The sequence below is a fragment of the Zingiber officinale genome, chromosome 9A (assembly GCF_018446385.1).
Source record: "Zingiber officinale cultivar Zhangliang chromosome 9A, Zo_v1.1, whole genome shotgun sequence".
NCBI classification, from domain to species: Eukaryota; Viridiplantae; Streptophyta; class Magnoliopsida; order Zingiberales; family Zingiberaceae; genus Zingiber; species Zingiber officinale.
In genome coordinates, this window is record NC_056002.1 from 132,890,177 (window position 1) to 132,904,484 (window position 14,308).

General features: G+C 30.7%; 1 protein-coding gene across 1 annotated transcript in view; it reads right to left on the reverse strand.

Annotated features, from left to right (window-relative positions):
- Positions 1-6,930: 6,930 nt before the first annotated feature.
- LOC122018784 (probable LRR receptor-like serine/threonine-protein kinase At1g07650) overlaps positions 6,931-14,308 on the reverse strand; it is a 31,141-nt gene continuing 23,763 nt past the window's right edge. Inside the window, exons 20-24 of the mRNA XM_042576199.1 lie at positions 9,980-10,098; positions 9,684-9,894; positions 9,360-9,600; positions 7,599-7,749; positions 6,931-7,518 (exon numbers count right to left, since the gene is read on the reverse strand). Coding sequence (XP_042432133.1) covers positions 7,117-7,518; positions 7,599-7,749; positions 9,360-9,600; positions 9,684-9,894; positions 9,980-10,098 — 1,124 coding nt within the window. The 3' untranslated portion in view covers positions 6,931-7,116. The remainder of the gene's footprint in view (positions 7,519-7,598; positions 7,750-9,359; positions 9,601-9,683; positions 9,895-9,979; positions 10,099-14,308) is intronic.

Below are 14,308 nucleotides of genomic sequence, written 5' to 3' on the forward strand. Positions count from 1 at the left end.
AGGGGGGTCATTTAAAGGGATAAAAGATTTTGACATGTGTCAAGGGTTAGAAGTGGGGTAATTTAAAGGGAGGGGAGGTTCTGACATATGTCAAACATTGAAGAGGGGTAATTTAAAGGAAGGGGGTGTTTTGACAGGTGTCAATGGTTGAAGAATGACGAATTTAAATGGAGGGAGTGTTTTGACAGGTGTCAATGGTTGGATGATGGGTAATTTAAAGAGGGTGAGAGATTCTGACATGTATTATATGTCAATGGTTGAAGGGAGGGATGATTTAAAGGGAGAGAAGATTATGATATGTGTTAATAGTTGGATGCGGGTAATTTAAGTGTCAAATTAGAAATGTAATTTAAAAATTATATAAAATAAAAAATTTTAATAAATTTGATAAAAAAAATAATAAACAAAATTGATTAAAGAAATAAAATTAAAAAAATATAAGTATTAATGAAAAAATAATAAACAAAATTAATTAAAAATAAAACTAAAAAAAAATTAAAAAAATATAAGTATTAATGAAAAAATAATAAACAAAATTAATTTAAAAATAAAACTAAATAAAATTAAATAAAATTAAAAATATATATAAATATTAATGAAAAATAATAAATAAAATTGATTAAAAATTTAAACTAAATAAAAATTTTAAAATATATAAACTAAATAAAAATTTTAAAATATATAAGTATGAATGAAAAAAATTAAAAATAAAATTAATTTTAAAAATGAAATAAAAAAAAATTAAAATATATAAGTATGAATAAAAAAAATTAATTAAAAATTAAAAATTAAAAATTAAAATTAATTAAAAATTAAAAATTAAAAATATATAAGTATGAATATATAAGTATGAGTTAAAAAAAATTAAAAATAAAATCAGAAAAAAAAAAACAACAAAAAGGAGGTTAAGGTTACATGCGTCTTTTTGGCGGGGGAGAGAGGGGAAGTGGAGGGAGTGCGCGTTGACCGGGGGGGGAAAAGCAATTTGCTTTAATATTTATGAGACCTAATTTCCCCCTGACGCTTTTTCCTCCCAGTTCAGTTCTAATTTTCTGTCTCTAAATTTTTTTATCTCCGTGTCTCTTGTTAATTGGACGAATCAGATTACATCTCAAGGTATTATAGCATCTTTAAGATGTGTGCAATATCCTCATGATGTGCAAGGTATCCTTGAGATGTAATCTGATCCGTCCGATCGATAAGGAGACACGGAGACAGAGAAATTTGGGGACAGAGGATTTGAACTCCTCCCAGTCACACCTTCAAATATACTTTTTATTTCTTTTTATCAGTTAGTGTTAAAAAAAAATAAAATAAAACAAAAGATTATTTTTTATCAGTTTTATTTTTTTGAATATTTTTATTATATATTTGTATTTTTTTAATAGTAGATTATATATATATGAAATTAATAAAAATAATTTAAAATTAAATCAAAATAAAAACAAAATTGATTAAATCTAAAATAAAAATAAAAATTCCTATATATAAAAATTTGATAAGAAATCATAAATAAAATTGTTTTAAAAAAATTAAATTAAAAAAAAATATAAAGACCATTTGAAAGAAGTTGTACTGTCAGGCAAGGGAAGAAGTAATTAGAGTCGGATTCTCTGTCTTCAATTTTTTCTATCCCCGTATCTTACTCGTCATCTCTAGCACATCGTCGGAGACCTCCGACCACCATCCCAATCATAACTATATCTTAGGGGGAAGGTGAATACAATATCCAAGCAACGCTTTTGGTAAATACCAACCTACGATCCACTTTTTGATAAATACAATATCCAAGCAACGTCCTTTGGTAAATTGTCAAAAAAAAATTTACATATACACAAGGTGTAAGGTCCTTAGTATATCAAACCTCTAATTAACCACAACTTGATTTGTTTATAACCTTAATCATGGAAGAATGTTAGGCGGCGTAAATGTGACAAAGGGCGATTCGCTCGCCCCCAGCACCTCCGCCAATTCGTCCATAGGTCAACACGGAGGAGATGTTAGGCGGCGTAAATAAGAAGGTACAAAGAGTGTAAGCTCAACGTTATGTTGTACGAAACTTCGACCATTGGATGGTTGTGAAATGCCCAAACCCTTCCTTGTACATGAAGAGTTTGCAAAGATAATCTATGATAGTAACTGCTACAATAACTTTCAAATATTGATAATTTTGTAGTTTTTTTCCTTATTCTCTCAACCATTCCATGGAACTAGTGAAAACAACTTATAACTTGACTTTTCTCTTGTTAGCTTGTCGACCCACGCCCAGCTAGACCATTCCTCTCAATTCGTCCAACTCACTCGGTCAATGAAAGCTGACCGCTCGATTCCATAACTTCAACAGTCAAGAGTTATTTCATGCTTACTATGGCACTCACCCAAGCATAGTGAGAATTTCAACGAGTAGCTTTTGCCAGTACAAATTACTAATCTAATTGACCTTATTTTTATAATCATGTTCTTCAATTGTCAACATATATTTGATTTCATTTCTTAATTTGTATAGTATGTAACTCAGCGATGTGCTTAGTAGAAGAAGTGACAATATTGACATTATTGTCTAAATGAGAAAAAAAAAATTCTCAAATAATATTGACATTCTTGATTGCAGAAATCAATGTTAGTTGTAATCAATAGGCAAAACAATAGGCATAGAAGTTTATTTCATGTGCCACGCATATTGTTAACACCATCATATCCTTGGTTTATGATTTTCTTAACTTGTAGGTCATGACAAATAAGAACATTTGATATTTTTTTTTTCAGATTCAATGAGTTACTGTCACTAACACTTTTGATGGTAAAATTTTTTTTTGTCAAAATCCCATGATTATTCACAAACCTCAAGATAATGACCATTTTCTCTAGTTTAGATATATCTCATGCTTCATCAACATGAATACAAAAGAATTTATCTTCAACTTCTTCACGAACCATTTGTCGTATTCTATTGATCATAGTATGTAAAATTTCTTTTTGAATTTTTTGGAGCGATATATTGGGCAATTTTTAAAACATTCTCAAAGTACAACTTTATCAATTTTCGTACTCATTTTTGCAAAAGCTTTCACCAATTCAAGAAAATTCCCATAATTAAATGCAAATAGAGATTCATCATTACCTCTAAGGGTGCGTTTGGTTCAAGTTATTATGCATAACCTTGGTTATGTGATTACCAGGTAATCACATAACCAAGGTTATGGGGAATAAAACATAACCAAATGTTGTTTGGTTCAACTAGGTAATGCAACAAAAACTTATTTGTTTGAAGGTTTTAATGAATACCTTAGTTTAATATTTTACCGTATTACCCTCAGTTACAAAATCAACTATACATAATATTATTATTATTATTATTATTTATTTTTTTATGTTTTTTTACTTTTCTTTTTCTTGTATATTTTTTTTACTTTTTATGTGTTTTTTTATTTTTTTTTAATGTTTTTATATATTTTTATATTATTTATATTTATATTGATATTTTTTTCATTTTTTTAAAATTTTAGTTTTTATTTATTTATTTTATTTTTTAATTTTTTTAATTTTTTATTTTTAATTTTATTTTTTTTTAATTTTTTATTTTATTTTTTTTAATTTTTTACATTTTTTAAAATTTTTAATTTTTTTTTAAATTTTTTTAAATTTTTAAAAAAAAATTTAATTTTTTAATTTTTTTTAAATTTTTAAAATTTTTAATTTTTTAAAATTTAAATTTTTTATTTTTAAAATTTATATTTTTTATATTTATTTTTAAAATTTTTAAAATTTTTTAAATATTTTTTTAATTTTTTATTTTACATTTTTTCTCTTTTTTCCATGTTTTTTTTATCGGAGGGTATTTTTGGTAAAAAAAAATCCGTTAACCTCAGAATCAAGAAAAATCTTAGGGTGCGTTTGGTTTGCACCGTTTTCATTTTCATTTTCTAGAAAACGCGCGTTTTCTAGAAAACAGAAAACGACTTTTTGTCATTCTCTGTTTTTCTAGAAAACGATAGTCAATTTTTTAGAAAACGCACGCGGAAAACGCAAACCAAACACCGTTTTTCAGAAAACGCGCATTTTCCAGAAAATGAAAATGGAAAACGCGCGTACCAAACGCTCCTTAGTTTTCTGAAGTTTTCCGATTCCGGACTGCATGACCATTTTGCTGACATGTCGGACATGGAACATTACTCGGGAATCATCGAATACCTAAACCAAACAAGGTTTTTGTTGATAACCTTGGATGGATAACCAAGATTATTAAGAATAACCTCCGAACCAAACGCACCCTAAAGGTACAATCTTGAAGTGCTAGCCAACGAACAATGACAATTGAGGTTTTCAAATGCAAATAATTTTTCTCTTTTTCTCTTTAGCTTGAACATGCATTATATGCATCAATATGTTGAAAGAGTCTCATCAAATTTTCAGCTCTTCTCTCACGCATAGTATAAAGCGAAAAAGCTGCAAAACCATTATGGCCAATAAATGTACATATTTTTTCTTAGTTTATCCTTTTCTAATTGTCAAATCCTTTATTGACTAATACTGAGATATTATATGAATTAATATCATTCAGAAAAAGGAAACAATATGCATTATTTGTTGAAGATAAATACTTCAACCAATGAAATTTCTGGAATCATTTTTTTTAACTAACAATTTTGACTTCTAAATTTTATAGTATGATACTCAAATATATCTAGTTGATAAGACCACATTTTTAGATATAAATGTCTTATCTCATTTGGTATATTAATATGATATTCACATATTTATTTTCTTTTTCCCACATCTTGTTCAATATAAGCAAAGGATAAGATGATCGATGGTCTTCGCTATGAGAAGAAATTGAAGGAAGTTGGATGCTAGGAATGAGAAGACTCACTAGATTGATTTTCTATTGTAGTAGGAATTGAAGTATTTTCACTAATTTCATAATCTCTATTTTTAAATAAAGAAGATATTAAGATATTTCCTTTCTTGATAGCCTATTAATGTTAATTATATCTGTCTACCTGGAGAATTAATGGGATGCCTATAATTGGATAAAGATTATTATATATCAAGATTGTTATATTAAAATATTTTTTTTATAAATTTGCTTGGATTTATTGTTATAATAATTTTGGAGTGATTTTAAAAGTTAAAATAATTTTAATCACTTTTAAAAAAATTGAGTTAAGTATTTTGATATGATAATATTTCATATAGTAATTTTGATTGAACTTGTTTGCTTTAACCCATTGTAGCAGTTACATTTTATTGATATTGATGGCTTTTTTTTATTATAATTATATTATTAAAATGTCCCTTTTCCAATCTTGATAAAATCTTAAGTTTGACAAGGAAATCATAGATAAAGAGAAAAAAAATGGATTCTAGATCATAAAAAAATGAATTTTGAATTTTTTAACTCTCCTGGATGGATCTTCTATGCTTAAAGGTGAAGAAAACATGAAAACTATATATGCAAAAGTCCCATAAATGTTAGGTGAGATTTCCTTTTCAAGATGGAATATTTGGGTCAGAATAAATTATATTGATAGACTGTTATATATATATATATATATATATATATACGATTATGATAAACTGCGTGACACTACAGTGCACGATTGTACGCATCGCACAGTATATTTCTTTGTTTTTTTTATTTTTTTAATTTTGAATTAAAAAATAATTAAAATATATTTTTTTAAGATTTTATTTGTAGGATTCACGTTTTCTATTTGAGTTATAATTTTTCAGTTAATTTACTTTTTTAAGATTTTATCTTTTCAAACTTTCCAATTGGATTATAGTATTTAGTTAAAAAAAAATTAAAAATGAAATAAATTTAAATATTTACGGTGGATTGTCTGAATGTAATAAAGAAATATATTTTTTTAATTTAAAATTTAAAAAATTAAAATATTTTTTTTTCTAGATTTTATTTCTAAGATTCAGGTTTCCAATTGAGTTATAATTTTTAAGTAAATTTTTTTTTTTTTTAAGATTTTACCTCTAAGATTCAGGCTTTCCCATTGAATTTATAATGTTTAGTTAAAAAAAAAATTAAAAATAAAATAAATTTAAATATTTACGGAGTATTATAATATGTTTAGGGAATATATTATATATTAATATTTTATATAAAGAAATATTGAATTTTTAAAATTTAAAATCTTAAAAAATAATAATTAAAAAAAAACATAATGTTGATATGGTATATATATATATATATATATTCTATTCTTAAATAAAGCTCTTAATGAATAAACTTATATATTAACTTGTTTAAAATATTAATTATAATTTTTCTTTTTATTTTTTTAATCAAAGAATAAAAATATAGTAAAATATAAAATTTTACATCTTATATTGTTAATAATACAGTTTAAAATTGAAAACAATATAAGATTCATATATTACATGAACATTTTATTTAAATGATAAGAATAAAATTTTTAATAAATAAGTTTAAATACGGTTAACCAAAACATTCTTAAGCTAACTACCTAAGGTCATAGACAATTCAGTCGACTTTAGAGTTTAGAAGTTGGATTATAATATTAAGAAAAAAAATTACATATACACAGGGTGTAAGGCCCTTAGTATATCAAACCTCCAGTTAACCATAACTTGATTTGTTTATAACCTTAATTTGGAAGAATGTTAGGCGGCGTAAATAAGAAGGTACAAAGATAATCTATACACATAACAGTTATGATACTAACTGCTACAATAACTTCCAGATATTGATAATTTAATTTTGTAGTTTTTTTCCTTATTCTCTCAACCATTTCATAACTAGTGAAAACAACTTATTTATTCACACACACAGTAGAGGATAATTTCTATATAGCCTTTCTCACTTAGTGAGATAAGACTTGATTTATATTATAATCATAGCAAAAATTACCTAAGGAGAACAGAAGGCGCCAGTTTAGGCAGCAACAAATAGAATAAGGAAAAGAAGAAGAAAAATTTCTTCTCAAAGTCATTAGCTTCAGAGTAGTTGGGTAATTACAGCTTGCTAATCATGTCATTTAAATAGAGATTAGATGACTTTACTGTCTTACCAGTGATCCATAATGGTTTCGAGTGTTCGATTGCAGAGGGATACTCGTTTAACTAGCTGTTCGTGTCGTGTCAAAACTGGAGCAAGTCCCTTTCGGTGTTGTGAATGGATCCTGCGAGTAGTTGGAAGCTCACATCATCCTCGGGGTCGAAGTGATTGGACGCAGCATCCATACTCGAAGCATGGACCATGAGGCTTTGGCTTTCGCCTGAATTCTGTCGGAAAGTTCTTGTAAACCCTCCGGATCTCAAGCTGTTAGCTGATGCACTGACTTTCAAGAGAAATGGTTGGATAGGGGTCTGACCCTCAAGCAGGCTCACCACCTTCGACATGGTCGGTCTGAGTGTGGGCGATGAGTTAGTGCACAGAAGAGCCACATTCAACATTAGAATCACCTCGTCCTTCGGGTAGGCTGATCCAAGATCAGGATCTACCAGTTCCATAAGATTGCCTCTATCGTGTAGAACACACGCCTAGATGTCATCAAAAAAAATCTTTTAGAAAAGCATATTGAGAATCTACAATGATTTTAAGTTTGAAATTTGGAAGTTACCCAGTCAAGAAGATTCACAAATTCATCCTTCGGCCGGTAGCTTGTGTTGCTTTTTCCACTCACGAGTTCTAGAGCAACAATGCCAAAACTGTATACATCGGCTTTATCTGTCAAATAACCTCGCATTGCGTATTCAGGAGCCATATAACCTCTGCATAAATCAAAAGGTTTGTACCAGAGGTATGAGAACATATGTTAATAAGTTGTCGTTGAAGGATTGCCCATTCATGATCGTGCCAAATGAATCAATGGATATGTAGATCGAAATTGTATTCAGCTTAACCAGAACTTGAATTGCAAGAAAGCAAGAAAGGCTGGCTATGTCAGAAGGTACATTGGCTATGTTATCACCTCTGAACATACACAGAATTCTTAAAGAATTTGATTCTTATGGTAGAGGTAGTTGTACAAAGTCATCAATCGAATGGACTTTACTATAGAAGAAAAAAGAGAATCGTATTGGTAAATTTTTTTTGAAAACAAATAACAAAAAATGAAACTGTGAAAACAACACCAATTTACAGTTCAGATTGTGGCATAGACTTTAAGATATATTCTAGGTTTAAAATATTGTACTGAGCTGGGGGTTTTGGTCCTTGGTCAAAAGGAGATGTGTCAATGCAAAACAAAGAATGGTGAAGGAGGAAGAGAATTGGGATATTGATCCCTAAGCTTCAAGGCCTTGTGTTGTGTTGTTGTCGCCGCAGAAGGTTTGCGTGCTCAGGGGAGGCTCCTCAGTCCTCACCACATCATGGAAGCCTCCAGCTGCATCACCATCGTTATGAAGTTTCACAAGGGAGTTCATCGTCTAGGGTTGTTCCATGTGTTGTAATGAAATGTTTTGCTTGTGTTTCAAGAACCAAGTAAAAAACACAAACCTGTGCTTATGTCTTCAGGCATATTGGCATTTGTAACGAGAGAATAGAAGAATTCTCATCATATTCTCTACATCCATGTATGAACTCTTCTTGTGTAATACATTTATCTGTATCAGAATGTGTTCTTATGAGTTTCTACAGGTGTGCCCTAGTTCATTAATCTACTTAACAGAATGGATAATTTACAATTTTACAAATCGATAGTTAGATCTACTATGTTTACAAAGCTAAATGTTGGGTTATGCCTGGAACATATAAACAAAAGATAAGAGTTAGAGTGATGAGAATTTTAAGGTGGATGTGTGGACATAGCCAGGATAAGAAATGAAAATATTAAAAAGAAAGTCAAGATAACACCTATTGAGAGAAAATTCTAAGAGAGATATTTAAGATGGTACAAACATATAGTGAAACTATAACAAATGTGCACATCAAACGAGAAGACCAAAACAAACTTAGTTAACTATAATAAAATAAAATAAAATTTATTTAAATAAAAATGATGACGAGTAGAGAATAGTCCTCAATGGCATAAAAAATCCATATAATTGATCCCATCTAATAGGATAAGATTTAGTAGTTGTTGTTGTTGTGCTTTGTGCTAAATTTCTACAGTTAACCACTAACGATTCTTCTATCAATAACTTGTGAATTTTAATAGAAAAAACCAAATAAAAAAAAAAAGATAAAGCCCAAGATATTTCTTATCCACCATAGTACTTTTTTATGAATATCCTAAGACAACAGTTTCCTATCTGGAGAACAATTACTTTGTAATCATGGTGCCATTCAGGATAAAGGGCCATCTTATTTTTTGGAAAATATGACGAGTACAAAGTTAAATTGCTTTATAGAAGACGAAAAGTGGAAAGTGGTTACTTACATCGTTCCAGCTATTCGAGTGCTGATGTGAGTATGGTCTTCCTCATAAAGCTTAGCAAGACCAAAATCAGAAATCTTGGCATTGAGGTCACCATCTAGCAATACATTGCTAGCTTTGATGTCTCGGTGTACAATCCTTATTCTGGACTCCTCATGAAGATATACAAGTCCTCTGGCTATTCCGATACAAATCTTGCATCTTGTCGACCAATCCAGCTTTATTTTGTGCTTTACTCCTTTGCCTATATAATTCTTATGTTCTTCACTTCAACATAAACCTTTAAGATCTATAGTCAAAGGTAGGTGGTGAGTTTGGAATGCTTACCGAATAGTGCACGGGAAAGACAGTTATTCTCCATATACTCGTAAATCAACAAGAGTTGGTTGCCTTCCATACAACATCCATAAAGCTTCACAAGATTAGGATGCTGCAAGGCAGAAACCATGCCTATTTCGTTGATGAACTCACGGTTTCCCTGCTTGGATCTGGATGAAAGCTGCTTAACAGCAATTATCGTACCATCGGATAACAAACCCTACATTCACAAGATAATTTGTAGAGAAAACAGAAGCAAGAAACATGAAATGATCAGATGCTCTTACAGTAAGGTTTCATACTACCTTGTAAACTGAACCAAATCCACCTTCCCCTATCTTATTTGCAGAATCAAAATTCTTTGTTGCTGCTTTGATTTGGCGTAAGGTAAAACATCCAGTTTGTAGGTCGAGAGCTCCAAGTTCTAGTAGAAAAACAGAATGTATACGAGTTCTATGAAATGCATAAGAACATTTATGAATCAAGGTAATCTATTGGAGGAAAAATACATATCTACTCCTTATCATGCAAAATATTGTTGGTACTTGAGTTTTGATGTTTGTGTAAAGGGTTTAGGTTAGTTCTTGTGTATTTTATGTGTGTTTAGGTTGTGAAGAGACTAGTAGGGCACACGTGGAGCTTAAAAAACTTGTGATTCGGTGAGGGAGGACATGGTGATCATTGATGAAGACTTGGTGTGACCAAGGACAACACGCTAAGTGGCTTAAAGGTCCATGAAGATAGGAAAAGGTTTCGCAAGGTGATCAAAGGATTGTAGGACAAGGAACATTAAGGTGGTGTTGGATCAGCTTTAAAGCACGAGTTGGTGCGACCAACTTGGCAGTTCAATGGCTCAAGGTCTATAGAGATCATAAAAGGATGAAATAAAATATTCAAGGGACCAGAAGAAGAGTATAAAAAATTCATGAAATTTGAGGAGAAAACAAACTAAGTAGGCAGAGCGCGAAGGATGCCATGTGGAGCAAATCAAGGACTCAGGTGTACCTTGGCAGCAAACTCAGATGCGAAAGGTAAGCTCTGGTGGTTAGATGTGAAAGTTGAGAGACTTGTACTCTTGTGAGTAAGGGTAGTCTTCGACTTAGGATAGACTTGATCGTTAGGATGATTGTAATCAGGTTCCAGTCGACTAGAGAGCTGAATCGATTAAGAAGTTGACTCAAGTTGGGTAGGTGGTGAACCAAATATCTCCATTCTTAGCTGAGTTGACTGGGCAATTGATTGAGTTGGAATCAATCAATTGATTATAGGATTCAGTCAACTAATGTACAGAGGGAAGGTCGAAAAGAGTCATTAATCTGATAAAGTTGCATTGTAATTGTTGAATATCATAAGGGTTATAATGGTCCAATCGACAACTAGTGGATTTTTGTCAACTCTGGTAGCCATTGGCAAACTTGAGCCAAAGCAATCAAAGGAAGCAGTAGACTAATGGGTGGATTTAAGCAACTAATCGGCAACAGATCAGTTGAACAAGTGAAGAATTAAGAGGGATTGAAGGCTATAAAATGGAAAGATAAAAACTTGAAGGCAAATGAAAATAAGATTGGTTAGATTCTATTAGTCTCTCCATTGTACTCTTAAGCCTTCCTCTATTTTCTTGTAATTTATGTTGTAAGAGGTTTCTTCACTAAAAGTAGTTAACCAAGAAGGAATCACTAAAGATGGGTGGCTTTCTGGGAGTAACTCACTAACAAATCATAGGCCATGGAGTAGAAACAAGATTTCCGAACCATGTTATATGCCCGTGTTATTGATTAATATGTTTATATCGAGGGATTGAGATTTCGTGCCAAGCCAGTAGAAATAGGCGAAACATCTCCTTCCGCCCACTGAACGGCACAGGCACGAACCAGCACCGGTCCTAGTGACAGTTGCGACGCTCGCAGAGGCGCTAGAGGCGCGTTGCGACGCCCGCGCAGGGGCATTGCGACACCCGCGCAGGAGGCCGTTGCAACCACCACGACTGTAGGGGGGGGGGGGGGGGGGGGGGGGCCCCCGTGGCCGCTTCGGAGAGGCCGGGTGACCCCCACGGCCGCATGGAAGGGACCGCGCAACCCCCGTAGCCATGATTAGGGGTCGTAGTAGTCACGCCATTTTTTAATTAAAGTTTTTTTAATTAAAACAATTCGCAAGATGGGGACAATTCTAACAATAAACTATCTAATTAATTTTAAAATAAATCCTAATAAAATTATTTAATTAATTAAATATTTTATTTATTTTAATTTTTAAAATATATAATAAAATTTTTATTTATTTATTTATTTTAGTTATGTTATTATTTTTTTAATGATCTAATTTTCTCTAATTTAAATAAATAATCAAATATATTTTTTAAAATCCTAATTAAATTATCCTATTAAAATATATAAAATTTAATTTAAAATTCTAAAAATTCTAATAAAATATTATATATTTCTAAAACCTTTTATAGGGATGTAACGATGGTTTCCATGAGTCACTGCAACCACAATTTTTTTATTTAGTTAATTTTTTATTTTTTATAAATAAACCATTATTAATAATAATTATAAAATATTAAAAATTATTTCAAAATTTTTAAATAATTTTAAATTTTAATAAATATTTTATAAAATAATTTAAAATTTTTTAAATACTTTTAAAATTAAACATAAATTTAAAATAATCTAAAAAATTAAAAAATATATAATTCTTAAACATTTCAAATAATTTTTTTAAAATTAAAAATTTACAAATACATTAAAATAATTTAAATTATTTTATAATTATTTTTTTAATTTTAAATTTAGTTTTGAATTTTAAAATTACTTATTTTTTAAATTGTTTTTTATAAAAAATTAATTGGCATTATCTTATAAGAAAATATTAAAATATAAATTCAACATCTTAAAATATATAACATATTTAATAATCAAATATTAATCTACATTTATATTTAAATATAAAAAATACCAAAACTATATCGACACAGCACGATATAATACCAAAACCGTATCGTTTCGGTCTAAGACCAAAACCTCGATACGGATCGAAATTTTAAACCTTGCTTGTATCTCTTTATATTTTTATTTAGTCGCGCTAGAAATAATTTACATTTGCAGATGCAATGGTTATTCACTCCCCTCTTGCTCATCCAACCATTTCACCAACTGGTCCCAACAAATATTGCATCTTTATTGCATTTAAATTTAGCTTTGACTCTTTTGTAGTGCTTTGTTTCATTAATATAGTTTTCTTAGTTGTCATGTCATCTACCTACGGCATGATTTGCTAAAAAAAGAGTGTTAGATTATATAATTAGAATTATTTGTTTATAGGCTTGAGGGCAATTTAGTCTTTTACCTTCTTAATTTAGGGTTTCGGTTTTCTAATAATTCTCTATATAAGACTTTGTACTCTTTATTTTCTATTAACCTTTTTTTTTTATTCATCAATAAAGACGGTTACTTTTCTTTGGCATCAATTTCTACATGGTATCAGAGCCTTCATCTCCATGTTTTTGAACTGTACAGTTTTGATTGGGTTTCTTTTGTTTTCGCAATACTTGATTTTGTTTGGTGTTCAGTTATTCGTGAACACAATTTGTTCTATCATCATGAGTGGTCGTACAGAAGATTCGCTTTAATCAATCAGTGTCCGATTGGATGGAAAGAATTATTCGTATTGGGGATATGTTATGAAAAAAATTTTGCGAGGAAAATCTATGTGAGGATATGTTTCAGGTGTGCGAGTTCAACCTACGAACATTAATGTTGATGATTATGCAAAGTCGTTGGATGTTTGGGAGACCGATAATGCGAAGATTATTACATGGATCAATAATTCTGTTTCACACTCCATTGGTGCTCAGTTAGCCAAGTACAAGACAACCAAAGAGGTTTGGGATCATCTGGCAAGATTATACACGCAGTCTAACTTTGCCAAACAATATCAATTAGAAGCAGATATACGTGCACTTCGGCAGCAAGATATGGGGATCCAAGATTTTTATTCTGCTATGTCGGAACTATGGTACCAGTTAGCACTTACAGAATCCTCAGAATTGCGAGCATTCCCAGTTTATGTCACTCATAGAGAAGAGCAACGTCTAGTCTAATTCTTAATGGCTCTTCATGATGACTTTGAAGGATTGCGTGGAACAATTTTGCATCGTAGTCCTCTCCCTTCCGTTGATTCAGTAGTACATGAATTGCTAGCTGAGGAGATTCGTCCTAAGTCTCAGGTTGATAAAAGGACTACTGCACCATCTACGCCATTTGTTTTTACAGCACCACAGCGGTCTATACCGCATAATCAAAGTAGGTCGACTTCGAAGGTTTCTATTGATGAGTGTGCTTATTGCGGAGAAAAAGGACATTGAAAGTCTCAATGTCCATTATTGTTAAGCAAAGGTAAACTACCGTAGCGGTAAAAACGACCACCACAACTGCAATATCAGCAACAACAACCTCAACAGCCACCATTGCTACATCAGAATGCTTCATGGAAATCTGGTAATCAACCACAACAGTCGCCAAATGGACTATCTCAGTCTAGTAATGCAGTGGTTGCCCCCTCTTTAGATCCTTATATGCTTGAGCAGTTTCAACAATTCCTTGCTTCACAACCCTTTGTCATGTTTGCTTCTTCTC